A 27891-nucleotide genomic window follows, 5' to 3' on the forward strand; every position below is an offset into this window, starting at 1 on the left:
GTGGTGTAGAAACTCCCAAGTATTAGGACACCATCAGCATCTTTTCCCACCCTCCCCTACATTTCTAAAAACTGTAATGAAATTCCAACTGGGAATTGGTAAAACGGGATCAATGACTTGAGCTCTAAGAATAAAGCTGAAAAAGAATGTTGACATCATCTCAGAGCTTTAAACAAATTGTGCGGAGTCCTGCCTTATCTGGGGTACTTTCCAACCACTGCTAACAGGGTGGACTGACAATTCACGGGGACAACAATCAGAGAGATGACTGCACTGGACCCGAAGATTGGATCACCTGTAGGAAAGTCAACCTTTTTGACTCAAGAAAGGCACTTCTTGATTTAAGAAGGTTAACTGTGACTATGGCAACGTGACATGCTTAAACTTGATATTCTCTTAGGGATGAGCAGGCTTTGAAGCTCATAATAAACTTAAAATGGCTCTGTGGAATGTTAAGGCTTAATGCAGATGGTTGGTGCTACTGTCATGCCTACACAAAAAGAAGTCGACCTGGAAATAACTGCATTAATGGCTCCAGGGTATTTAAAATGGAAGGCTCTCCCCCTCCCTTTTTTATTAAGAATTTTACTTTGAACCCTAAGAAGAAGCTGCATTAACTTTCCAACTTGTTTAGCACAGCTCAAATTAAAATACTTATTCCAGTTTAGAAAGGCATCATGTTTGCCACCCACCAAGTACATGTTACCCTCACATTACACCATTCGTGAGAAGTATAAACACAGCGGAGAGAGAAATGACTGCTTTAAAATAGACTGGCACATGGAACAATAAAACTATTTCTCAAATACAAAGCACAAATGTTATTTTATTAAAATGAACAGCATCTAAAAGGGTATATTCTTTTATCCTCCATTCTTCACCACCCTCTTAACTGCAGTGCTTCCCTCCCCCCATATTAAAGATATTTTACCTAATTCCCAGTTGAAAGGCTTCTGAAAGTGCTAAGTCCCAGCTGTGTTGATGATGAACTTCTTGCACATGGCACACCAACGTCATTCCGACACACATACAGATGCTTTGTAACAAGCTGCACCAGTCCCTTTAGTTGAAATACCTAACTTGCTATATAAAACAAACTGTTACTCTCTGGTCTTTCCTCCAGCTCAGCTCTTCTCTGCTGTTTTGGAAGCAAACCAACAGCTTGTTAATGTTGACATCAGTGATGACTCCCTTCTGATTGGTGTCTGACACTGTCCAGCAATGCTGTTCAACAAGACCCTAGACAGAACCTAGGCACACAGAGGCCCCGTTTACAGATCATTTTAACAAGATGTTCTTGTTTCCTGTTCCCACGAAAATCAATAACAGGATGACCTTCAATTTGAAATTCAAACCAATTAATTACCTGTTCTGTTGAAAATGTTGATATATGATTTGCCTAGAGAATTTCAATTATGAATAGATTATTTCTTTTAAAGAGCCCCTTCGAAAAATTTAGAAAGACACTGAAAACCTCATCTTATACAACATAAATGATGTTTTCCTGAAGCTCGTATACAATATTGGCCTTGTACGAATTAGTACGGGGAAGTTTTGCCTTGTGGTCCATCTCTTCCCCGTGACATCATAATCAATTGCCTGGTAAATTATTGCGTTCCCACAAAGATTCAGGGCCAAGAATCCACTGCTCAAACATGAGATGAAAAGCCCTTTATAGTTGAATTCAGCTTTTCATATATACATCAGTGACTGACACAAATTATGGGACTCTTTTCCAAATTTAGAAATCTCCCCTTCCTTCCCTAGAATTCTAAAATTCTTACTTTTCTACCTTTATTAAAAGTCTTTGTCCATTTTTTTGTTTTGCTCATGTTTGATTTTTCTTTATATGTGGGTCATAAGAAGAAAAGCTATACATCAAAACTCTCAGCACCAGAAATATATTTACTAAACTTTTTCTTAAATTCTGAAAAAAAAAAATGAAGAATTCGGTCTCATCCCAGTGGGGAATTCCCAAGATGAATGCTCACATGCAATGAAACTATTATCTTCATCCTTTAAAATATTACCTAAAACAGAGGTTTCTATCTGGCAGCCAGTAGGCTGAATATAGCCTACAGATGAGTTTTGTTTGGACCACACACTTTTAAAAACATATGAAAAGGTTGCCAAGATTTAAAAATCAGCAGATTCTGACATAAAAATCTGGATTTCTGACTTCCCATTAAAAAAAAAGAGAGAGAGAAGAGGAAGACCTCACAACAGTGGGCCTGCATTCCCACCTGGCAACAACCAGTTAGAGCTGGGGAGCTGCTACCTCACTGTGGTTGACACAAGGGTCTTCTGGTCCACCACAGTCCCCCCATCAGATTCACTCCTCTTGCTTTGTTTACCTTACTTCCTCATGGCCCTTTTGGGCAACTCCTGATCTTTAAAATGCCATACTACTCCAAAGAGGGTTTACAGAGTTTGTGCAAGAAAAAGAGAAGGGTGTCTTCTCTTTCTTATTTCATGGGCTTACACAATGTAAAACAGTGGGTAGATTTTACTTCAAAATATAGTTGTTCAATCAAACATCAAGTGCAAAGCAAACGCCTTTTCATAATTAAAAAAATTTGTAAAGCAAATCCAAAACTGATGATCTTGTCTTACACAGTGGTTCAACAAAACATTTACGCTAGTTTTCAATCAACCACATTCTTCTCTGCAGCCCAGAAAACGTGCTCAGGTCAAACTATTACTGAGATCTACATCCATTTTGTTCCTTCACATGTTAACACTTCTGCACTTCCTTTCTTGAACGATCGTATACTTAAGTGAAAACTGACCCTAATATGAAAATAGAATACATCTTCAAGGTAAATTTTAAAAGTCAACATTTAGAATGCATGAATATTATCATAGCAAATACTCATCTTTACTGGCTCCACATGTTTGCCACAATCTGACATTTATACTTATATTAAATAGACATTATTGCAGGTTCAAATGACCCCAAAAGTCATGGCATATTTCTTTAAAAATGATTATTACCTAAAAGCAGATGTCTATGACAAAGTCACCATGCACTTTTATTTGCTTTTTTTCTTAACTGGAAGCAAGTGCAAGGAGAAAGTCTTTTCTATTTCACTATTTCCAATTAACCACAACAATATAGTTCTTCTATCTATTAACAGAGTTTACAAACAAATTAGAAATACCCTATTTAGCAGAGGAAAGTATCTTTTCCAACTTCACCAAAGGATATCAACAGGCTATCTCTGCTGTACTGTATGGTTCAGAATGCACTAAATATGCTATGACCAGCCATATTCCAACTTATTAAAAAGAAAAAAATGTAAATCAACTTTAGGAGAGTGTTTGCAAATTATGTTTCATCATTGGTCCGCATTCTTGAAAGATTATTTTTCAATTAGGTGTTTCCTTCCTAACAGAGAGGCATTTTTCTTCCAGTTTGACCTTAAGAAAGTAACCCTTGAACACATGCCAAATATACTTCACAATCAAACTTTAATCCCCAAAATCTCTTGATTCTTAACAACTTGAACAACTTTAAGTAAACAGTTCACAAAATCATAATGATCATACTGCATTCCTTAACACCCACTTGACTAGGAAAAGAGAAAATGCCCTAAGTATGAGCTCCATAAATAGTCTTAGGCCCGAGAGCTGAACAACAATGTGATATACTCCTTTTGGGAAGCATTTTTCCTGAATATCCATTACGTTTGAAATTTGAGCAATTAGAAGCATACACCTGGAACTCAATTATTAATTTACCTCTCCACACCCCTTTTACATTTCTTTTGAAACCACCTCTTAAGGTGCTTCTTAAAGAGATGACCCCGTGGGATAGCATGCATGTAATGGTTCACATTATTTTCTTTAAAACATCTTGGTATAATCTAAGACTAAACATATTCTCTTTCTTCTTTAAGAGTATCACTTTAGAAAAATTTTAAAATTTCTCAAATGATTAATGAGTAAAATGGTAAAAAACAAACATTAAAACAAGAGTTCTAGGAAAAGTATTGATATAATTCACCACATTCATGTTGATTTATCTACTATAACATTTTAGAAAGGGGAATTTTATGGAAAAACACAGTTAATTCCCATCCATGTTGACCAAAGTTTTAAAATTTTCTCCTCAGGTTCACATGGCAGCTGACTGCAAATACATAAAACAGTTCTAGAAGACTCCTGATTTGTTTATTTTTGTTTGCACTTTATTGTGTTAAAATAAAAAATAAAGCATGAGATAATGAATGTTTAATATTATTTAATCTATATTCTATGGGGATGAAGGTATTACATTCACTTCTTTCTATGAATCACTGATTTCTAGGAAAGGGTATCTCAAACTAGGCTTACACTGAGGCTGATTTCAACATTCTACATTTGTTTTAAAAAAAGAGAGATAGAGAGAGAGACCAAAAGTACAGGCATACTGGCACACAAAGAACAGTGGGTCATCAGCATACTCAGAAGGCAGGCAGCAGTTGGTTTACAAAGAAGTTATTAAAAATAGTTATTTGCACAAGTAAAAATTAGCACTTCTCACCTTTAACCAAAAGGATGTTTTTAATATAATGAGCATCCGAGCTTCTCTGGTCATGAGAATACCTGGAATATATTATACAAGCATGAATGTGGCCCTGGAAGCAGTATATGAGATGTGCTTGCTATCGACAGATTAACACTTCATTTTCATTACTCTAATCTCACCACAGGCTGTGAACACTCTTTTTTTCTTATGTGAACAACAATGGTGCAAGAAAAACCAAGCTGACAGGCAGGCGGGGTTCATTAAATGCACAAGGCCTTTATTCCCATAACACATCTCACCTATATGAAGCCAGGGTTCGGGCTCCCATGCTGGCTACTGAAACAAGCTCTCCCAGATGTCGGACTTCTCTCTTGATCCCTTCCTACTTCATTTATAATAAACGTCAAAAAAAAGAGTCAAAATGGAAAAATTCTTTTTCACAAGGAACTCCATTTAACAGACAATAGGATTGGTAAGATATTTTAAGATTTATTCAGTCCCTGGTTACTTTCCAAAGTTGTCCAAGAAAACAAAAAAGAAGTGGTTGGGAAGGGAAATGATGAGATGTTTGAAGTTCGAGTCAGAGTCTAATCTTGGTATCTCCATCTCAGTTTAGTTCTAACTCATTTGAGGATAACTGCAGTTTTTCACCGGTTGAAAATGGCAATTCACAAAGTAAGAATCAATCAAGCTATTTCCCAATGAATGACACTGAGCTTCCCCAAAAAGCGACCCTCAAGGAGCAAAAAGGCTACAAAGTAAGGAATCATTAAAATGACATTCCTAACATGAGGAATTCCTTTTTAGGGGGAGCTTTCCATACACTCATTGCATTTGAGGCAGCCACTGCCAAAACCTCAACAAACCTAGAAATGAATCACTTAATTCCTACAACCAACCAAAGGACAGGTGTACACTTCCTGCCTGTCTGTGCACCACATACAAATGCACTACCATGTGACATTGTGGGGTTTTAAATTTTTTCCATAGTAAGACAGTAAGTCTTTCCACAAAGTCTAGAGCAGGGCTCTGGTTTTGGTTCTTTCTGGTACTCTAATATTTATATTTAAAAAAAAAAAAAGAATAAAAGAAAAGCAATATTAGAGCCACAAATAACCTACCTGACTCTTATGTTCTGACATGAGGTCAACAAGGAGGCGACTTCATGAATATGCTCAGTGTATAATTACTGTCCCATTTCTTGCAAGTGGCCTCCGAGTCATGTCCACTGCCCTCCAGCACTGGCAGAGGGCACAGGAGTGGGCAGCTTTCTTTACCTATGCCTGATTAGGTGCCCCAAATAGCCATCCTAATGATTTAAGTCAATGAAATCTTTCTTGCTTAAATTTTAATGGAAGGGAAAAAAAAAAAAAAACATTTTTAAAACCCTAGCGATGGACGTTCTCATTTTAATATTAGCTGTGTTATTATGTTAAGCCAGCTGAAAGTAATTATTTTCGGCATGTAAAATATTCATCATCCTGAAATTTTTCTTTTTAAACTCCCAGTTCAGGTACTCTGATCATCAAGTATGAGTCCTGAAGAACTGTCTAGAAAACAAATAGCCACTAAAAGACACCTTAATAAAGTTGAAAAATTCATGACAGTCACACAAAAGCACAGCAGGTCCAGGACTGGAAGCTGTGTCTTTCCCAGGTAGAATATTTTCTAATCTTGTCCATTTTAACAGTCTCTCAGCTGTGTAGGAAAATGAGTTAAAATTTATTAAATACAAAACAGTAGTGAATCCTCCTCATTGTGTTATGTATACTGCATGCTTTCAATTTCAATTTATAATGTCACCTATCAATATCAGCCCTGCCACGACTTCGATTCCTTTTTTTAAATGTTCCAGTTAACTCTTAGTAACTTCAGTTTGTCTCAAAGAGTCATACCTTCAACCTATTGATGGAAAACTTTACACGTTTTCCTTCTAACAAAATGCTCTCTTGCGCAGATGTAAGTCTAACTGCACAAAATGATAAAGCCAAGAATTACTTAAAAAAAAAAAGAGAGAAAGAGAAAAGCAAAATCTCTATTCAGCTAAGTACCTTCTTACACGGTGAAGGATCCAACTGAACTGCCTTTCAGCGCCTTTGAATGATAAGCCTGGGCCCTTGGTAACACGTTTTTATCACGCTCAGCCTTAGAGAACCCTTACAGAGCAGAACTCGGGACAGTCCTTCTGTCAGCACCTCCACAATGAGGACCACATCTGAGGGTGGCACCTCTTTCCCATCCCTCTGTGAGAGTGAGGTACTGCCTTTTAATCCCTTTATATTAGGGCAAATAGACCCAGTGAAAGTAAGGAGAAATCCAGAAAAAGAAAAAAGAGGGTAAAGGAAAATAAAGTAAGAAATTAGGTCTATGAGAACGGAAATAGGAAGAAAGAACAGCCTAACCATGTATTTAGGTATTTAGGTCATTAAGTAAATGGCCACCAACCCAACAGACTTAAAGCATCCCCCTCTCAACAACACACAAACCCTAAAGACAGCAGTAAAATAACACTGCAGTCTAAAAATACTGAGTAAATAAGATGTCAGATATGCTCAAGAGAATCCGTGCTACAATGAGTAACTTCCTACTGTTCAAGATTATTTTCATTTTCTTAACAGAAATGAAAAACTGATGAGCTTAATTAAAGAAAAACAAAAGGATATTATTTTGTTGTTAAAGGATCAATTCATTTTTTAATTGGAATGATGATTAATAAGCTGAGAATTTGATTTCTACGTTAGCCAGTTTGAATAATGCATTGTTTCTCCACAAGCATTTCCATTAAGAAAGGCTCTGTGGATGAAGAAATGATACAGCTCTCCCTCTCTTCTCCTGATCTCTGACTCTGTGGCATGAAATGCTTCCCAGAGCGTTTGAACAGAACAACACCACACACCGCCCTCACCCAAATGAACTCCAGTCATAAATTTTTCACCTTAGGGTTTGAATGTACACTATGAAATTTGCTAGGCTTCCTACAGGGAATGTACAAATTAAAAAAGAATCAATACTTTTATTTTTCCTAGTCTCTGAATTTCTTTTAAAACTGGGGAGGGAGAAGGCAGTACAGGTCATGCTCAGTGAGGAGATGGGGGGTACCTCGGATGTCACCACCCCAGGCATCATTTTCCGGACGTCATCTGTACATATTAAAACTTCTTGGAGCTTGAGTTGTTCAGAAAGTTTTTCATCTTATTTTTTTCGCCTGTTTACAATTGTATCTTACAGGAAAAAACTCCTTCTTCTACACAATGTCTTGCTTGTATGTCAGGATAGAAAGGCTGCTATGCCTGAATTATGCCTCTTTTCCCTTATTTCTCTTAAGCTTAAAAATAGATGTCAAAGTTCCTTGAAAGGGTTTTTGACTCCCTTCCTCCTTCTCTCCCTGGTCCTTAAGTAGACGAGGATCACCAAGCAAAATGTGGAAGCCAGCTGCTTTTTGGGAAATAAAAATGGCATCAGCTTTGGCAGACAGGGGTGAGATCAATCATTTCCTATGATCCCCAGACAATCTTCTCTCTGACCAAGGCCTGGAAAAGGGTAGTTGTGTAGCAGCAAAAACATACCACGAGAGGGACAAGAGGATTTTCACATGGTGAAGAATTCATTCCACGCACAGAACCCAGGCTCCAAACCTCACATGAAAGGAAATCTTGGAACCATTATATTCCATGTTCTTTGGACAGTAACAAGCAGGGAGTCCCAGAAAAAAATTCTCTCACTGAAAATGTCACCCCACGATTTACTCTCTTCTCCCTGCTACCACGAAGTTCCCTGACAATATTCCGTGGGAAAAAAGGAGTTAACTCCTAGTTCATTTCCAACACAATGATTCAAAATGTGGACACAAGCTAAAAGCAAATTCCAGTTTCTTGTCTCATTCCTTTTGATACATACATATATATGTGTGTGTGTGTGTGTGTGTGTGTGTGTGTGTGTGTGTATGTATATTCTAATCAAGCATCCCAAGTTCAGAAAATACCTCTTAGGCTGTACAGATTCATTAGCTATTCATGTTTATAGGGAAAGTCCTGTGGAAAGCTTTGCAGACTGATGAAGGCAGGTGCCCAATCTAACTTTTAAGTGTGTGTCAGGCATATAAGGTGGGGAGAGAGAAGCACTAGAATTTTTGTTTTTCGCTGAAGTGGATGACGCCAACTCACTATCTGTAACGGCTTGCTCCTTTGGAATCAGCTTCCCGTGTCACAACGACCTGGCAAACTTGAATGCTTTCACTATCACTGGAGTCCTTGCAATCCTGCTTTGGCTGTGACCCATTCACTTTTGCCCCAACTTCTCCGAGATGCCTTACTCAGCATCTAATTAGTTAGGGAGGATTTGCCGCGGCTCTTAACCCTGACGCAGAGTGGGAGGATGTGCTGCTGTGGGAGCCCAAATCTGTCCTGTCACTCCATTAATAAGATTTCCATAAAGCCACGCATGAACAACAGAATTTATCAGTGAGTGTTCAGATATACTCATAAATGCAATTATAAAAAATACCTACAATTATAGAGATAAGATAGCTGCACCTTTAGGGATTGATTTTTCGACTGTGGTTACTTGACTCACCTTAGCAAAAGGCTTTACAAATTACACACACACACGGTCCCAGGGAGCAGATGACAGAAACGTGAGAAAAGTAATTTCAAAATGATCACCTACTATGTTCCAAGTCACTTAATGTATCGTGGTGAAAATAAACTTGAAATTTGTGCACAGATTTTTAATATATACCAATATATAGCACATACACATCTGAGAATATGTTTGTGCCTGGTGTGCTTTTACTTGTATGTAAACACCACAAATAAGGCCTACTACTTTCCCCTCCCTTGCATCACAAATTAGACAGTACCTGTTAAGTGAAGTCTGCATGTTATACGTACACTTACAAAGTATAGGCCAGCACACAGGTACCTGTCTCTATGCTGTAATTTGTATTTTAACAATTATCCACATATTCCTATTTTAGTGTTACATTATAAGAATGGATGATAAGAATTATATGTGAACATATGTCTACAGTTAAGACTTCAAAATAAAACACATTATCACTCAAATTAGAGAGGGGAACTAAATTGGAGGTAGCAGCCTACCGATTCAACAAGCTGAAATTACATGCCTCCTAATATAATATAAATATTTATTTTAGCATCATGACCGTAAGTTTGGTCAATTTAATCCTTTTTTAGTAAGACATGATTACTAAAACACACCGACTGTAAGAAGGGGAGTAAAAAGGGAGGAAGAAAAGTGCAGAAACCTAGGGATGCATGATGCCTGGCAGTGAAAGTCATTTTCAAAGACCATTAACTATCAACTGCTTTACTCAGGTCTCTGGTTAAATAAGAATATACATCCTCTGTTAAAAGGGACAGGACGGCTGCACGAGTGGGATAGAGTTTAGAATAAAAATGTATTGTACAAACTAGAAAGAAGAATCAAACCACGATATACAATTAGGCAACTGACTTGTAAGAAACACTGTCTATGTGCCTTTTAAACTGTTAATGAATAAACATTCAAATTATTTGGCGGTGGGGGGGGCAGGTAGGAAGTCAGACAAAACCACCATTTCCACTTGAAAATATAGATTCAACCAACAGAAACTGTGCTTGCCTATATGAATAAAAAGAACTAAAAGACTACTGGGAGAAAAATTCATTTCAAACCTGCTTTTAAATGGATTCCAGCAATGTTATTATATGTTTCTGACAATATATTTTATTTATCATTTCTCTGAAATGGGCTAGATTTTATATTAGTGAGAAAGTTTGCTTGACTCTGTCCTATCTCTGGTGAGCAGACGCTCTGGTATTAATGTAAATCACTGATTTAATTTTTAGCTTTCTTGGTTTGCCCCTCACCTATCTAGGAAATGATTTCTCTGGTGATAACTAACACATCATGCTAATGAGACAATCTAATGCACAATAGAAAAATGTCACTACTAATAATATTTGCATGAAGTTAAATAAAGCAACTGTAGGATAATGTCAGACAGTTGTTCTTTAACAAGACACAGTTTCACAATGAAATTATGTTGTTAATTTTGTTACATCATTGGGTGAATCCTAAATTACTACATAATGATGCACAGAGTCATTTATAATTCTAACTTAGTATTTCACTCATGTCTGAAAAGAGACCTGATTAAGGGATCCACATCTTATTTGAAACAGGTTAAATATACCTCACTAATAATAAAAGGTAAATGCCTCTAGTAATGTGTAAAAGTGTGGGCTCTAGCCCTTTACCTGCTACGGTTTCATTTCTGAAAAGATTTCAAAATATATTAGACTATTGCATCCCTTGAGGTAGCTACAAAAATTTTATTTGCTATTCTCTCACATGCACAAGAGATTTACAGAAATCGAAAAATCGCCATTTAAAGCCTGATTAAAAACAACAACAACTTCCAAAAGCAGGCCTGATTTTGTGCTTTTAACAGTACTTTGTGAGGTTAAAATGGGTAAAATAACATTCTGGACTCTAGGAGATGAACAGAGAAGATGAGCAAAGGGTTTCTGGTTATTCTCGACCTGTCACTGATCAAAGTGACCCAAAGAAGAACTCCCTTTACAAAAGTCAAGAGTCATGCCCTTTAAGGTTACCAAATATCTGTCTGTATGGAAAAATATTATCCCTTTCGAAAACATCATACTCAAATACAGGAGAAAAATGTAGAGAGGCAGAAAAATGCAGTCAAATTGTCATATCTCAAACTTTAGGGGAACAGACTTAGTTCCACCAAACCTAAATTGGCTTCAGATTGTGGTATCTTTTTTGTTAGAATTACACAGACTGAAGATTTACATATTAGCAGATCTAACTTTGCTCATACAAAACAAAAGACAAAGATTTTCATAACCCTACTTCCTAAATTACCCATAGAAGATACAACCCTAGAATATTAAATTTCAGTATTCATGAGCTATTTCGCACTCTTAAGTTTTGCTGTAGTTAAATACTACGGATGGTGAATTCTCTATAACTCAGTTTTAAAACCTGCTAGTCAGTCTTTTCTAATATTTAAAGAAACGATCAGGTAAATTCTACAGTTTTTCTTATTACAGAAAACTTTGAAATAAAAAATATGCCCAATAAATTATATTCATTACATGAGCTAAGTCAATTTTTTCTTAGAAATTAAAATAATCATAATATAGAAAAAACATCTCTATGCCTTAGAAATACAAAATTCTGCAGACCTGATTAAACTGGACAAACTTTTACCTGCAGTAAGACAAAAGCTGGCTTAAGGTGTATACTGAGACTAGTAGTCCTTGAAACTGTTCGCTTCGCGAGATATATTCCTTGCTCTGGCACATACACATACATACACACACACACACTCTGAATCAGCATTGCTGATGAACTATAGGTCAGGAAAATAAACATATTAAACATGTACAGCACATATATTTTTAGATTTACACAGTTTCAATTTAAGTTTACACAATATTTATACAAACTAAAGTGTCATCCTAAAGGGGAAAAAAAAAAAACAAACATGTAAACTCATACCCTCTTTCACATGCTTTCCAAAAATGCAGAGGAGGTTAAGCATTTAATAACCATGACAGGAGAAAAAAGAGGGGGAGGGGAGTCGCCAATTACTTCAAAACCAAAAAATAAAGAAATTATATAAAATATAGTGAAATCACTACACTTTTTTAAATTGTGATTTTCTCCCTTTATTGTACTACTCTGTTTAGTAAATAGTATAATTAATATTATATAGTTTCATACAGCACCCATAATGCACAAATCACTTCCCTATATTTCTACTCTTTTCATATAATCACTGATGCTCACTTTCACACATACATGCACATAGGTACACACAAAAGAGATTTTTATACACCCACAGAGTGAAACAGCTGGATCAAAGACATCATAATGGCTTAGCTGTACAAGTTTCTGTCTCTGAGTGATTTCAATTTATTTTCCTAACTTTGATCCATCATTTATATAATTTACTTTTGTTTTTTAGCTAAAATGTTTTCCACTACTTAAAGTCTCCTTAGATTCAAATCTACTTGGAAATGGGCTAGTGCCAAAGAAGCAATCTAACACCATCTATGTGGTTCAATAGCCATTTATCAATTGATCATTATCTCTATCTGGTTTTATTAACTCTTTTCTAGCTAGAGGGAGACCTAAACCAATCTTCCCTTTCAAAACACACACACACACACACACACACACACACACACACACACACACGACCTCCACAAACTCAAGAAAACCCTGAAGATGACATCTAATTTTTAAAATGCCAGAACAAGTTATTTGGTCCTAAGGTCAGTGAAAACACACTCTGTGTTCCAACCACGAAAAGAGCCACCCAGGCAGGGACGTGCCTCAGAAATACACCTCTCAAAGCACTAGGCAACTCCAAGGAGTATCTCTGGGAGGAAATGAACTTTTTAACTTGCAAGAATGGGAAATTGCACATAAAGAGTTGCATATTGGGTTTGTGTTGATTGCATTTAAATCCCAGCTTACTGTATCAGCAGTAATCAGGGTCCCTCTACAGGATATGTCAAAATACACCTTATTCAAATGCATTTATCCTATCTAGAACTGTGTGATACAGCTGTTGGCTAGCTAAATGCTGCAAAGCCCTAGCTCTCTGCACTCTTTCGCAGATATATTTCTAAACTTGCGGTAGTCTCCAGCCTGACAAACTGCTTTCTTTCCTTCTTTACCAATACTTTAAAAATTGAATTATCTGAATAAAGTATTTAGTTCTCATGAACTCCTACAAACAAAATAGGTTTTTTGAAAAAGAACGCAGCTGCAGTATTTTTTTTTTAAATGAATGGAGCACTATCCATTTTCTAACGACCTCCATCTACTTAAAATCCCAGTGAACTCGTCAGTAATACTTTCGTGCTGTGCGGAGGGTAGTATCATACTAACTCTTGCTTGTGTAGGCTTTTGAAAAGACGTGTCTGGGAGGGAGGCACCAGGGAACTTCCCTCCCTCGCTTGAGCACAGTCCAAGATGAAAAGTTTCTGGGTTGTTTCCCTTCGCTTCCTCTCCCCCTCGCTCCCCCTCGGAGCCGCAGAGCCAGTGATTGTGCAAGAGGAGCCGGGCGCGCGGGGCGCGTAGGTACCACCGAGCGCACGGTACGTGGTACGAGCCGCGGACTCCGCTGATTAATGAGCAGTCGCCGGCGGCCTCGCGCGGACACGTCGGCTCTCCCCGCAGAGCCAGCGGCGGCGCAGCCGGCCAGCCCGAGGACGGCTCTGGGGAGGACGCCGAGGCTGCCCGAGTGTGAGTGCGTCGGCCGGTGGGCGGGCGGGCGGGAGCCAAGCGGGTGCTGCGGGAGCGAAGGGCGAGCGCGGAGGAGGCGGCAGCGGCGGCGGCACGGAGGAAGTGGGACCGCCGGTGGCTCAGCCCGCCACACACGCCGCCTCCGCCCGCGCCCCTCGGCGCTGCCAGCGGCTCTTGCGCAGTATCCTCTCTCGGGCCGGGTCGGAGTCGAGCCGCTTCCAGCCCCGGGAAGTCCGTCGGGCAGGGCCGAGGGGCCCCTGCATTTTATGGCTGTGGGATTGGTAAACCTACTCCGCGACAGCAGCCACTTGGATGAAGTGATTAATGCAGATGGAAAGATAACATGGGGGGGTGTGTGGTTGTTTTTAATTTTTAACAGAAAACAAAGAAATAAATGAAGTCTTCCCCTGACCCAGGACCCAGGCTGGACTGTGAAACTTTGCCACAGATGCCTTTGCTTTCTTTTACTTCGGTATCCTTTCCCCCCTTTTCTTGTAAGTAGCCCTTAGGGAAGCCGTGAAGTAACCCTGCACATTCCAATAACACAGTTATGACATAACAGAACCCAACTACGAAGTGATCACAATTCAAAAATGTTTAGTAAGGAAAATACCAGAAACAAAAGTGCACATAACAATTCAAGGTTTCCTTTAAAAAAAAAAAAAAGAAAGAAAGAAAAGAAAGAAAGAAAGAAACTTACCTGCTGGGACATTCTGAATAAGAGGTTAGTATCAGCGTTTTGCCATGTCCCCATGAACCCTGGTTCAGCCGGAGTCGTTCTGGTTCCGAACTGCATGGAGTTGTCAGTACAGCAGTCTCTTAAAGTCAAGTCTCTTGCCCTCTTTGGCTCTCTGTCTCTCTGTGTCTCTCTTTCTCTCACATCCACTTCTGCCTCTTCTGACTGAAAAGTGAAGGTGGATTTTTTGAGCCTCTTGGCAGCCAGTAGCAGGAGTGTAGTGTAGTTAAGAAGCTGGCTGAACTGTGCATTTCACTGGGGAAGGGGGAGATTTGGGGGAAGGAGGGGGTCAGAGCTTCTTTCGCACCTTCTGCACAGATACCCCTATCATTTATGCATAGATTGTGACTCCCCGAGCTTGCCTTTGCTCGGTTTAACAGCTGCCTGTCAGGTGTGCAGGCAGCACTGGAGACCCAACCATCAGCTTCAAACTCTCAGCTACTGCATGTCATTGGATAGCAGAGCTAAGAGTCAACTGCACTGTTCCACTGTCAGGCACTAAATGACACCCTGCACTAACCCCTCTCCAGACACACGGATAGAGAGATACGCACTTATGCACACTCCAAGCAGCACCATGATCAGGGACGGTCCACGGGGCAAGGAGAGACTGGGGCCCTTCCCAGGGAATTTTTCCCAACAATGCTTTCGGGTATAGCATGCAATATCTGACATCAGTCTTTGCTTTAACATTTGTAAACTGCTAGGCTTAAAAACATTTTTTCCCCTAATTACACTGGAAGAAAGAAAAATATTCAGCTATAAGAGAATGTGAAGTTGGCTTAGGTGTTGTCTAAATGTTAGCGCCTAAGTCATACAGTATGTGCTGGGCTATTTATAACCACATATAAACTTCTAGAGAAAATAATATACATAGAGACGTGACCTTACACTCTAAAAGGTAAATAAATAAACCTAGCAGTTTTTTGAACATAGAAGATGCACAATAAACATCTGCAAAATAAATCCACACTATTTACTACCCAGTTTCCTCAGGGCATTAATTACTCAATTGGATGTTGAACAATAAGAAACTGAATGGGAAAGGAAAAAAGTGTACCTTTTCTTAAAGCTCAGAAGTAGAAAAAAAAATCCTTTGTTAAAGTTCCTGGATGAAGCCTCTACAGTATCCTTTCAAATCATAAAAAAGAAAAAGATGAAGAAAAAAAGCCGTCCCATTTCAGGTAAAAAGTAATGAATATAAAAACTCCATTTTTCATTCAAGATCTCCATGGAAAATTCTATAACGTTTTCCGGCCTGATGAAATATAACCTCAATAGCATGTCATATTTGTAATTAAACCAGGTTTAAAACAAAACATCTATTTATTAGATCATATTTATCTACCTTATTTATGGAAAAGCAGAACTGAACAAAATGCACTGTACATAAGCAGTAACTCCAAAATGGAAAGCTAAATTCATGTCATCTCATAAAAGTAGTCAGCAGGAAAAAGCCATCCTTCCTAAACTTAAAATGTAAGGCACATTAATCTTCAACCACCTACAAATACCGAGGACAAATGTACCACTCTCCTTCCTCTTTCGTAACTCAAGAATAACAATAAACCTTACTCTCTGAAACAACAAAAGAAACAGAAGAGCTTCCGTGGCAGCTCGGTGTCATTAGTGGACAATGAGAAAAGATGAGAAAATGTGCACTGTGTTGACACAAATGTGCCTTCCCCTCTAGAACCGACATCTCCTGAAAGCTTTTCTGTTAAACTTCCCTCCAGTTCACCACCATTAAGCACAAAACAAGTCTCAAAAGCAGCAAATTCAATATCTGAAGAGAAACAAACAAGAACCCAAAGAATTGTTGCCTTAAAATATATTAAGTCCACCTGTGGTCAATAAAAATATTCTTGGGGGGGGAGGGCAGGAAAAAGACCCTGTGAGTCAATTGTCAACAGTGACTGTACCTTTACAGCTAGCTATTACCCACTTAAACTCCCTCTAAAATTTGCTAGCCTCTTGATTTCTGAAGTGGCACTCAGTGCCTCAGTCAAGCTGCATGCTCAGCTCCCGACCTTCCCACTAATGGCTGTTATTTGTGGGAGGCTTAAGGACACTGTCAATAGCAAGCTTCCTCCTCGCTCCTTGCAGGCTCTGTTGTATCGCTTTGCCTGCGTGTTCTCTCTAGCGTGCCTCTGGCTCTCCTGCTTTCACCCTCTCAGCTCCCCCTCCTTCCTTGTCTCCTTCACTCCCTCTTCCTCTTCTTCCAGACCCCACCCCTCCTTTCTCTCAGTCCTGTGGTCCTCTCCTTTCCCAGGTATCCCCTTCTCACCACACACACACACACCACAAAAATCAACTGGCATGCAGCAGCAAAAACCTGCAGTAATAGACTCTTTTATTAAAACTGTTATTCTGCAAGACTTGAAATTCCCCGTGGACTGGGCCATGTCAAAGCCGATATAATTAACTAGAGGCTCAGCAACGGATCAATTACCAGACAAGCAAGTGATAGTGAAATCAATGAAAGATCATCAGCCACATTATCAGTGTTGCAACTCATTAGGGCAAAACTGAGAAATGTGCTCAAAGCGAGCCCAAGCAAGGTGGCATTACAAAACAAAGGGCTAATTTGGAGACCCTGCTGTGAACAATCTGTAACAGAATTAGCCTTTTTTCCCCCTAAACTGCACAGCTCCGTAACTAAATGTGACAGACTGAGAGAAGCAGTTTATTAAGACACCAACCCCAAGTTTATTTAGTTCATAAACTCTCTCCTAGAAAATCAATACAGTCTGTACAGGGTTATTAGGCTGACTAGCTAATACATCCAAATCGAGTCTGCCTGGCCAGCAGTCGTCTGACAAAATGCTACCCAGAGTAGGCAAACTGAGCTCTTTCAGAGAGCAAAGCTTGAGTTGCTCTAGATGAAAACAGGTCTACAGTATAACGTGTATCTGGCACATTACTGCCAAGGCACAAGCCTCAAAAGCACCAGGTTATCTTTCTACGGTTTAAAAAAAACATTTTTTTACCTACAACTCTACCATGCAATTCTGCACCTGCTAAATGGATTTGATCAAACAAAATTTTAACTTGTTTCTAAGAACAGTCTACAAAGAAGACAAGCTTTACTACAATGAGACAATTAACCCAGACTTAGCAAGAAATGAATGAACGAGTCAACTAAAACAAAAACCTCAAGCATATACACATGCTGTGCTTTACAGATTTTAAGTTTCAAACATTCATTTTTAAATCCAGTTTTCAAAATACAAATCTGACTCCTCTAGAACTTGCCACTCACTTCCACATATAAACACAGCATGCAGAGTCCTCAGTCTTAGGATAATCTTCTGTCTAGCAAGCAGGACACCTGTATCATTTTAAGGATACAGGTACAAAAACTATATACCCACAAGGTACAAAGATGACTTTTGAGTTTGTCCACTGGCTATATAGTCTGCAGATTGTAGAATAACTCTCTGGAATCATTTGTATTAAAATTACTTAAAACTAGGGGAGTAGAAGCAGGCATCACTTACACAGTAATTGTTTTTCTGCTCTCCTGATTCCATGTATTTCCACGTAAAGAATCACAAATCCTAAAGGCTATGTGTTGGCTTTCCCACCCTTGCTGATAGTGAGAGATGGACCATGGGAAGAAGTACACCAACTAGGTCTAAATGGCACCCAAGTTATTAAAGATATTATGGGAATGTGAATACCTCCACCTCACCACAACATGTAGCAGAAATACACAAAAGTAAGAAACTCAAATGAAGTTTACAGTGTTAAAATAGATTGGAGAACAGAAGGAAAAAACAAAAAGACAACAGCTTTTGGAAGTGATTTCTGATGTTTATGATGTTTTCACATTTAAAATGTTCCAAGAAAAGGATTACACTATTAACATGATTTCAGTGTACTGGCTCTAAGATACTAAATTCTAAATTTCAAAAAAAAAAAAAATCTTTATTTTCATAGGACTTTAATAAAATCCAATTTATAGATTGCTGTAAATAAACATTTTTCCCCTAACTTTTGAGCTGGTACTCTACTAAGCATTTCAAAGCTCATGTTTCTGAGTAATCTGTAAAAAAGTTAGATATATATAGATATAGATATTCTACAAAGAATAGTCTATTGGTATCTATAGTCTATTGGTATCTCTACTATAGATACCAATGTCTCAGATCATAATCAAAAGTTGTAATTACAGAGAAATTTTATTCTTAAAAACCTTTTTGCATATAACTACATACTGTGCCGGTACCCTCAATGAGATCCAATTAGTTGCAAAGAATTTGCATTTCAGTTAGTGTGGGATAACAAGACTACAGGGAGGCACAATGCAATTCCACCAGCAGGGTAAGAAAGTGTGTTCTTTTTTGTTAGCTCTGTAAGCAATAATTCCCACAACTGACTGTTGTAAATGTTACTGATCTTTTCAATATTTGGGTATTGAGGTGGGTTACGTTTTTCCCTCCATTAAAAAAAAAAAAAATCACATGTTGGTGCAGATATTAGCCACAATGAACACCTTGAAGAAACAAATGAGCGAAGGATTTTGTTTTGCGTGTTTGTATGTGGGTTGTTTTTTGGGGGGGTGGGGACTGCATACATTTTCTTTTCTTTTTGATACTTATTATAATTCCTTTAAAGGCACATTGCTTTCTTAAAATAAGTTCCATAAGTGGAGGTAAGGAAGCGTCACTGAGATAGTTTCATATAAACATATATGGTTTTGTGATAAAGGCATACATTTAGTACACTGAGAAGTTACTCAAGGATTTTCCTTTTTTCTAGCTATGTTTCCAACAATGTAAATCCTAAGCAAATATCAAATAAATGTACAATTTATATACACGGTTTAACAAGCATCTGTAGGACTTCTGCTGGTTCACGGAACAATACCTGTAATTCCCTGGGTTCAGTTCAGCAGCTGTTAACAGAGTCTGTAATCTGTAATGACAGTAAACTGGCCTTTGCTCTTCTTTTATTCACTATTCATTTTCAAGGCTTGGTTAAGTACAGAGCTGGGTTAAAGATCAGTGGTTTTTCATGTGACACAAGCTGGTATTCATCTAATGGCTTGTCAAGACAAAACTGTCCCTGTTCTTGCCAAAATAATAAAAATGACGCTCCACATCGCATGACAATCAGCACTTCCCTGTGGCAAAACAACTCAAGCTTTTGTACTTCACATATTTTATAGAGAAAAATATTCAATAATTTGGCTATCCAATCCTATCTGTGGAATTAGGCTGCCATTCTCAACGGAGATTTTTTAAATGTTATGACCTCTCAACATGTAAACTAGTTTCTAATCAAATCGCACTTTACAGTATAAAAAGAATGCCGAAGCTACAAATTCGTATGGCATTAAGGTATATAACTTAATATATGCAAATTATGCAGAAGCAGCAGGCTGGGCACAGTCACAGAGGTGGGGGAACCAATTGAGGAAAAGTCATTTTTCTTGAGAACAAAGTATGGGACTTGCTTTGCAACATCTGTTGGGCTGTGTGAAATGTTAACAGATGTCTTAAGTGTAAAAAGGAAAAAGAATTAATAAAGGAAACCTCCTCTGAACAGATAATCCACCCAAATTTCCATATTCCAGAGAAAAAAAGTTGACAGCAACCTTTTTCCCCTTTGAGACCTGCCATCCCTACTTTTTATTGTGTAAAGTTTCATTTTCTATGTGAGGCGAAGGGGGAAAATTCTTTGACTCACCATAAAGAATAGAGAAAACGTAAAACAATAATTTCCACTGAGGTTTCCCCTTTGTGAATAATTATATCATAATCTAAGCTGCCTGTTTTCCCTTGAGTCATATAGGTCATTTGATGCAAAGACAGTGAAAATTCACCCCTCCCCCCCCCAAAAAACATACAAAAAGATGAACTATTACTCTACTCTGCCTGCATGTTTGGGGGAAAGGAAGGAAGGGAGATTAAAAAGCAGCTTTTAAGATAGAGTTCAGATATGAACACATCTCTACCCTTGAAGGGGATTCACCTATCACACCTACGTCTCCCACTCTCCACTGGCTCCTAATTTCCTTCCATTACCAGCCTTTTAAGAGTTGAAGAACCCCTCTTTCAACCGCCAAATGTTCTACAGAAGCATGATCTTGAAGAAAATTTTTGGATTCTACTAGCTGGATCCCTGCATTTAAATTTTAAGGAAACCGGAAAACTTTTCTTAGTTAACAATTCTCATTCGTGTCTCAATTTACCAGATGACCTAGGCACACCTGAATGCAGCCGCCTTTAATCCAGATTAAAAAGATGATGCATGCTGCCAACTACTGAATCTAACCCTGTGCCCGCTTGTGTATGAATGGACTGAACTATGCACCTGTATTCTTCTATAAATCTTCCTCTTTGGAGACATCAATCCTATTGCTTATTCTCTCAAATTCTGGGACATCAATTTGGGCTGACAGCTCATGGATTAACCAATTCAAAATGCAGTTAAGGATCTTTATAGATTCAAATGAAGGAGGAAAAAAAATGGTGTTGTCCCCTTGGATTGCCAGTCTCAATCACTGGCCCCTCTCTCCTCTACGAGAGTCTGTGTTAAAACTGTACATGTTACAATTTACAACTGTTTACAACTACACCTTCTCCAGACAGCTCTGGCAGCCTGCGCTGGGCATTTCAATATATAGAAACCTCAGCCAGAATAACTTGAGGATTTCAGGGGACAAGAAACGCAGGCATACCTTTGATTTTTAGTTAGTTTGTTTTTTGCCAAAGCATCATGAGTACTAAATGCTCTAGTGTTTACTCACAGGAATACCACATGAGAGCACATGACCAAAAAATAACAACAGTAATAACTGCTGTACCAAAAAAATTGATCAGCTACACTGAGGGAGAAGCTGGTGCACTGAAAACATCATAATGTGATCTCAGACTATGGGGAAAACAGGCCTCCTAAAATTAAGCTTGAATAGGACAGAGATTTAAATCACTTTCAGCAGTGGCAGGAACATCCCCCATAAGCAAATACTACCTAAACACTTCATCCTTCTATGGCAAAAGGGAGAAACCGCTCTGGTTGACACTTGTCTCTGTACCAACTGGCACAATCAATGTGATACAGCATCTGCTGACAGCCTAATCAGGGCCTCAATTTCAGAGAAACACATCAAGGATGTGTTTTCAGGGATATATCCAAATGCCATAATCCCTTGATACGCTCTAAAAAAAATTTAAAGAGAACTTGGGTAGGGTGTGGTAGATGAGGTAGTTTATAAAATGTTAGGGAAATGATGAATCCTTAGAATCAGGACATTTGCAGATGCAAAAGCATCTGAGGTTGGCATGAATCTCGAGCCTCCAAAAAAAAAAATGAAATATTTTACCTACCCTGTTTTGGCTTAAAGACAGAAAAGTGACTTTATTCATCTTTTCTCAGCTATGAACAGTGACAATGGCTTCTTCCTACCATAATGTAAAGTTCATGTTTTATGAGAAAGTCTAGAGGAAAACAACCAGTAACGTGTTTCCTTAAATGAACATCAAAAAACAGGCTGGGGAGCGTACAGCAGGCAATTAGTTTTGTATGACCATGAAGAGCTACAAGGACTGTAAAGATAATGCTAATTTCTCTATTTACTTCCTTCTAAAGTCTGCAGACCCAAGAAACTTGCAGCCCCAGTGAACTTATCATAATAATAGTTCGTAGGCACCCAGTTAATCCAACACTGCTTTTAGAGCTGTCACAGAAAAAAGCAACGCTGCTGATGGTACCCTCTTAAATGAAATTCACAAACTTAAAAAATAAGTTTAAAAAGTGAAATACTAGTATATGTGAAGTTTCATAATCTTCGGAAAACCATAGAGGCTATTTCATATAGATAGATAGACAGATATACTTATTTAAATGAAAAAAATGTTGAAAGAAAGCAAATTTGAATAAACCTGAAGATTGTTTTCAAAATTAAGGAACTCAGAAGATGCCAGAAACTCATTAACAGCATATTAAAAATAGGAAGAATTAATGGGTAACTTAGTTCTGAATAGTGATGACCTTCAGTGGGGAGTAGTGACTACAAGAGGCACAGGAAAGCTGCTGAGGTCCAGGTGATGTCCCGTATCTCCATCTCATTGATGGTTCTGGGTATGATCACTGTGTAAATATTCACCAAGCCGTATACCCTTATGATTTGTACACTTTTCTGTATGCATGTTATACTTCGGTTCTAAAAGTTTACTACTGCTACTGTGAATGGTACTGCTAGTAAAAACAGTGAAAACAATAAATTAGAACTATGTAAAAGAAAGAAAAAAGGGAGGGAAAAGAAAAACTAAGGGGGGAGTGGGAGAGAAAAGAGAAGGGGCAGACGAAGGCAGATACTTTATCACAGTCACAAATCATTCACGTAACTGCCGCTAAAATGTACTGCTTGCAATGATTTCTTTAAAGGTAATAAGTGTGAGGGATCAAGCAAATACCTGAGTTTCACAAAATGGTGATGAGTGTGAAAGACAGTAAAAGGGAGGGAGACAATATTTAGGTGAGAGATACCTTACCTAGGCGGTGCCAGAATGGGAGTGTATCCAAGAGGCTTGAACACACCTCAACTTGAGCAGCAACAACCCCACAACAGGGGATCCTGAAATGTGCTTGCCTGCCCTGCTCGTTAAGCCTATCCTCTGACTTGTGACTATGGCTATTTGGAGTGGGTGCTAGGCATGCCTTTTGAGAGACTGGGGAAGAAATTACACATACTCTGCAGACGGTATTATTTGGAGACAGTACATTAAAACAGGTCAAAAAAATAACAAAAACAATTGCAAATCCACTCCTCTGACCACCTAAACACTTTTTAAGAGTTAATAGTCTCGGGCTTCCCTGGTGGCGCAGTGGTTGAGAGTCCGCCTGGCGATGCAGGGGTCACGGGTTCGTGCCCCGGTCCGGGAAGATCCCACATGCCGCGGAGCGGCTGGGCCCGTGAGCCATGGCCGCTGAGCCTGCGCGTCTGGAGCCTGTGCTCCGCAACGGGAGAGGCCACAATGGTGAGAGCCCCGCGTACCGCAAAAAAAAAAAAAAAAAAAAAAGTTAAGTCTCTAAGGCTGACAGCAGCCAACCATTAAACAAGTCCTGGAGAGAATGGAAGTAACAAAGTGGGAAGAAGTGAATAATTTGCTGATTGATAAGGTATACACTTTTGCCCTGACTAGCTCAGTTTCTAGTTCCCTTTTCTTCCATGTGTTATAAAGACATATTTTAAACTAAGCACTTTTAGCCACTGTTAGGGAATGCTGATCAAAGCCCTACTTGCCAGCTACAAGAAGGTGTGGGGAACATGCAAGTTAAAACATAGTCCCTGCTCATGAGAAGTTTACAATCTAGTACAGATAAGCCAGATACAATCTAATACAGATAAGCCAGATCTATAATCTAGTACAGATAAGCCATGTACAAAAACAACTTTAATTAAACAACGTGATAAGTAGAGGTAGCAGCCAAACTGTATAGGACTTAAGAAAAGGAGATTCCTTCCAGCTGGTATGGGAAGAGAAAGTTTCTAAGCAGAAGCAGCATTTGCACTGGAACTTAAGAACTGATAATTTTCCTAAAGAAGTGGTCCATTGGACTTCCCTGGTGGTCCAGTGGTTGAGGTTCTGCGCTTGCAACACAGGGGATGTGGGTTTGATCCCTGGTCGGGGAACTAAGATCCCACATGCCACATGGCACAGCCAAAAAATTAAAAAAAAAAATAAGTAGAGAAGTGAGAGCTGTCAAAAATTGAATCAGAGTACCGAGGCCAATGGAAAGGAGACACCCTAAAGAAGTGGTCCAGTTGGACTAGAACGTTAAGGTGGAATCTGTGTAGAGCAATGATGAATGAGAGGGGTAGACTGGTCAGTGGGAACTATTATAATGGGAAGGGTCCTGTATGTCACTAGGAAGAGTTGCTATTTATCCTGTTATCCATCAACAGCCAAGACTGCTGAAAGCTTCTCAACAGCAGCACAGTATGATCATTACTGTACTTGAAGAGGATTTATCTGGCAACAGCATGACGGACGGACTGAAGTGTGAAAAGACAGAAGCAAAGATACCAATTAGGATAGCTATTAAAACAATCTGGGTAAAAAGAGTACAGGCAATAGGGCTGGGGAAAAAAGAGCAAGATACAACATGGAGATAAAATCCAGGGAACAAGAATGACTGATGTGTGTAACAAATGAGAAGAGCCAAAGATGACACTGAAGCTCTGATATTCTGAGCACAGGAAACTGGTAGCACTCTCAACAGACATGGGAACGAACGAGTTGGTGGGCATATACAGTAAGCTCAGTTTGAGAAAACAGTAGGTCTGTTTTGCCTGGTGACTAGGCAACTAGAAACATTCAGAAAATAGGTTGACACTGTAGTTATCGGATCTGAGAATCATCAATAGAGAAGTGACACAATAGGTATAAGAAAGTGGCCAGAGTTAGCATCTTGGGGGATACCTACAGTGACTGTGAGGGAACACAGAAGGAGCAGCATGGACAGGGCCACTGTCATTGCCCAGTGTTCTCAATGGCAAGAGAAGTCAGAGTTCTGAGAGTTTTAAATGCTCTAAGAAACAATGCTACATTTAGAGTGTAGTAAAACCAAGTACCGTAATAAGTAGCAGTAAATGTAATAAGAGCAAAACAAAATGCATGGGAACGATAAATACCAAAATCAGAATCCTGCTTGAGGATGGGAGGGCAGGTATTGGATAGAGGAAATGGCAGTGGCTACAATGTAATTGGGATGTTAACCCAGGGCTTCAGATGTATTTGTACATTATTAGTTCTTAAGCTTCAATAAATGGGTGTTCATCATCCCATTCCTCGTATATATCTGTGATTGCGATATTTTATGAGTATGTTTTGTGTCCTAAGAGAGATGTCTTAGTGGGCAGATAGGTATAGAAGTTAGAGGATCTAGACTGGAAAGAAGTGAAGAAGTAAGCAAAGTACAAAGACAAGGAGGCAGAAAAGGGCAAACATTCTATGGAGAAATTCTGCAAAGAAAGCAAGTAAAGTAAGAGAAAGGTGGTCTGAGAGTTTGCAGGGTCTGGGAGAAGTTGCGTTAGTGTGTTGATTGCTTGTTTCTCACAACAGGGAAGAAAAAGTATCACAGGCAAAGGGGACAAAGCCAGGGGAGAAAAGGATACTGAAGATCTAAGCCAGAGGGAAAATGATTAAGAAAAGGGTTCTAGGAGAGAATGCGATCAAGAGCACAAATGAAACGGGTACCCCTGAAGGGAGAAGAAAAAATTTTTTCTCAGAAACCAGGGTAAGAAGAGAAAAAAATTCTGTGGTTAAAATGTATATATATCTCAAAAGTGCTCATGTAGAAAGCCAATTTACTATCCATCTCCCCCATTAAGCTTTTCACTTGTTGAAAGTAAGAGAGTTTTATCTATCTTTGGTAATCCAGGGCCTAACAGAGTGCTTAACACATAGTAAATGCTCAATAAATGATAGCTACACAAACGACATGACCATCTCAGGAAAGATGAGGGCACTTGCTAAGAGCGACAGGACAGGAAGAAATCAAGGACCAACAGAGAGTAGAAAGGGTTTGGTCCAATTGGAGAGGGTAACATGAAACTCTGAATCAACGAGAAATGAATAAAAGAAATGGCAAACTGCAGAAAGGACTCAGCCTTGGTTCCTTTAAAACTCTGAAAAGTTACAAGCAAGTGGACTGGGTTCACGAAAGTGTAGCTCCCAATTCCCAATCTGGGAAGTAGAATACTTAGAAGCAACAAGGAGCTCTTAATGCAAAACTGAAAAAGGCCTTGTTTGAAACGTACACGCTGACATGCAATAATACACTGTATTTCTTTACCTCACAGCATTCTTACAGGATTTAGTTCTTATCAAGAAAGTGAAACACTGAGAATTGACTTTTGGATGAAGTTATTTAATTTTTATTTAGATGTCCCCCAAATCTAAGTGTTTACTAGGTAGGATTTTTTAAATATCTATGGACTTCTTTCTGGCTAATGAAATTCCCCAAAGCAAACAAAAATCAAAAAACGTTATGCGTTCTCTGGATATATGCCCAGGAGTGGGATTGCTGGATCTTGTATATGGTAGCTCTATTTTTAGTTTTTTAAGGAAACTCCATACTGTTCTCCATAGTGGCTGTACCAGTTTACATGCCCACCAACAAGAGATACACGCACCTCAATGTTCATTGCAGCACTATTTACGATAGCCAGGTCATGGAAGCAACCTAAATGTCCAACAACAGAGGAATGCATAAAGAAGATGTGGTACATGTATACAATGGAATATTAACCATGAAAAAGAACAAAATAATGCCATCTGCAGCAACATGGACAGACCTAGAGATTGTTATACTGAGTGAAGTCAGACAGAAAGACAAATATGATATCGCTTATAAAAGTGGAATCTAAAACAAAAGAGGTACAAATGAACTTATCTACAAAACAGAAGCAGAGTTACAGATGTAGAAAATAAACTTATGGTTAACAGGCGGTAAAGTGGGGGAGGGATAAATTGGTAGATTAGGATTGACACATACACACTACTATATATAAAATAGATAACTAATAAGAACCTGCTGTACAGCACAGGGAACTCTACTCAATACTCTCTAATGACCTATATGGGAATAGAAACTAAAAAAGAGTGGATATATGTATAACTAAATCACTTTGCTGTACAGCAGAAACTAACACAACATTGTAAATCAACTATAATAAAAAAATTTTTTTTAAGTTATGCTGTGTCACATCTGTGACTTGAATGAAGGCCTGGGAGATGTGGAACAATGTCACTTCATCAGCAAACATGAGAGGAAGCTGAGGAAAGCTTAGACCCGCTCCTTCCTGCAATCCAGGTCTCCAGAATTGCAACTGTGGGCCAAAGTCACCCCAGCTCTCTGCACAATCAGTGGTGGTTGCATTAGCACTCTCGGGGCACTCTCAGTCCAGATTCCCCATAGAGAACTGGGAAATGCTGAGTTCCAACACCTGGCCAACATCAGCAACCACCAAACAGTCACCTCAGGGACCTGGACAAAGACATTCATCCGCTGTGCTCGCAGCCACTCCAGACCGCCTTCCTAATAGAGTCCTTTCTGTGAGGACCGCTGTCTAAGTGACCTGTCACAGAGCTTTATAAAGCAGCTTTACTACTGTGGGCCAAAATGAGATTGATCTTTGAGCTTCGTGGTCTTCTGTTGTCAACGGTGCATTATAAAACCAATACTAAATACTTTATAAACAGGTCTCCCTACAGTGTATTAGAAGAATAGTGCATATTTCATGACCCATAGTTAGGTAGCCACATATCCATCAGACTAATAAATTATTTATTAGGTGCTCAGAAGTGCAATAAGAGTCAATAAACTAACTTCTGAATAC

General features: G+C 38.9%; 1 protein-coding gene across 6 annotated transcripts in view; it reads right to left on the bottom strand.

The window, feature by feature from the left end:
• The window catches only part of BNC2 (basonuclin zinc finger protein 2), a 417670-nt gene that overhangs the window by 272438 nt on the left and 117341 nt on the right, over positions 1 to 27891 (bottom strand). For all 6 annotated transcript variants that reach the window (XM_007111985.4, XM_007111986.4, XM_007111990.4 and 3 more), the window contains exon 2: positions 14499 to 14699. In XM_007111985.4, the coding sequence (XP_007112047.1) occupies positions 14499 to 14594 (96 nt within the window). In that variant the 5' untranslated portion in view covers positions 14595 to 14699. The remainder of the gene's footprint in view (positions 1 to 14498; positions 14700 to 27891) is intronic.

This window comes from Physeter macrocephalus, chromosome 9, assembly GCF_002837175.3.
Source record: "Physeter macrocephalus isolate SW-GA chromosome 9, ASM283717v5, whole genome shotgun sequence".
Lineage (NCBI taxonomy): Eukaryota > Metazoa > Chordata > Mammalia > Artiodactyla > Physeteridae > Physeter > Physeter macrocephalus.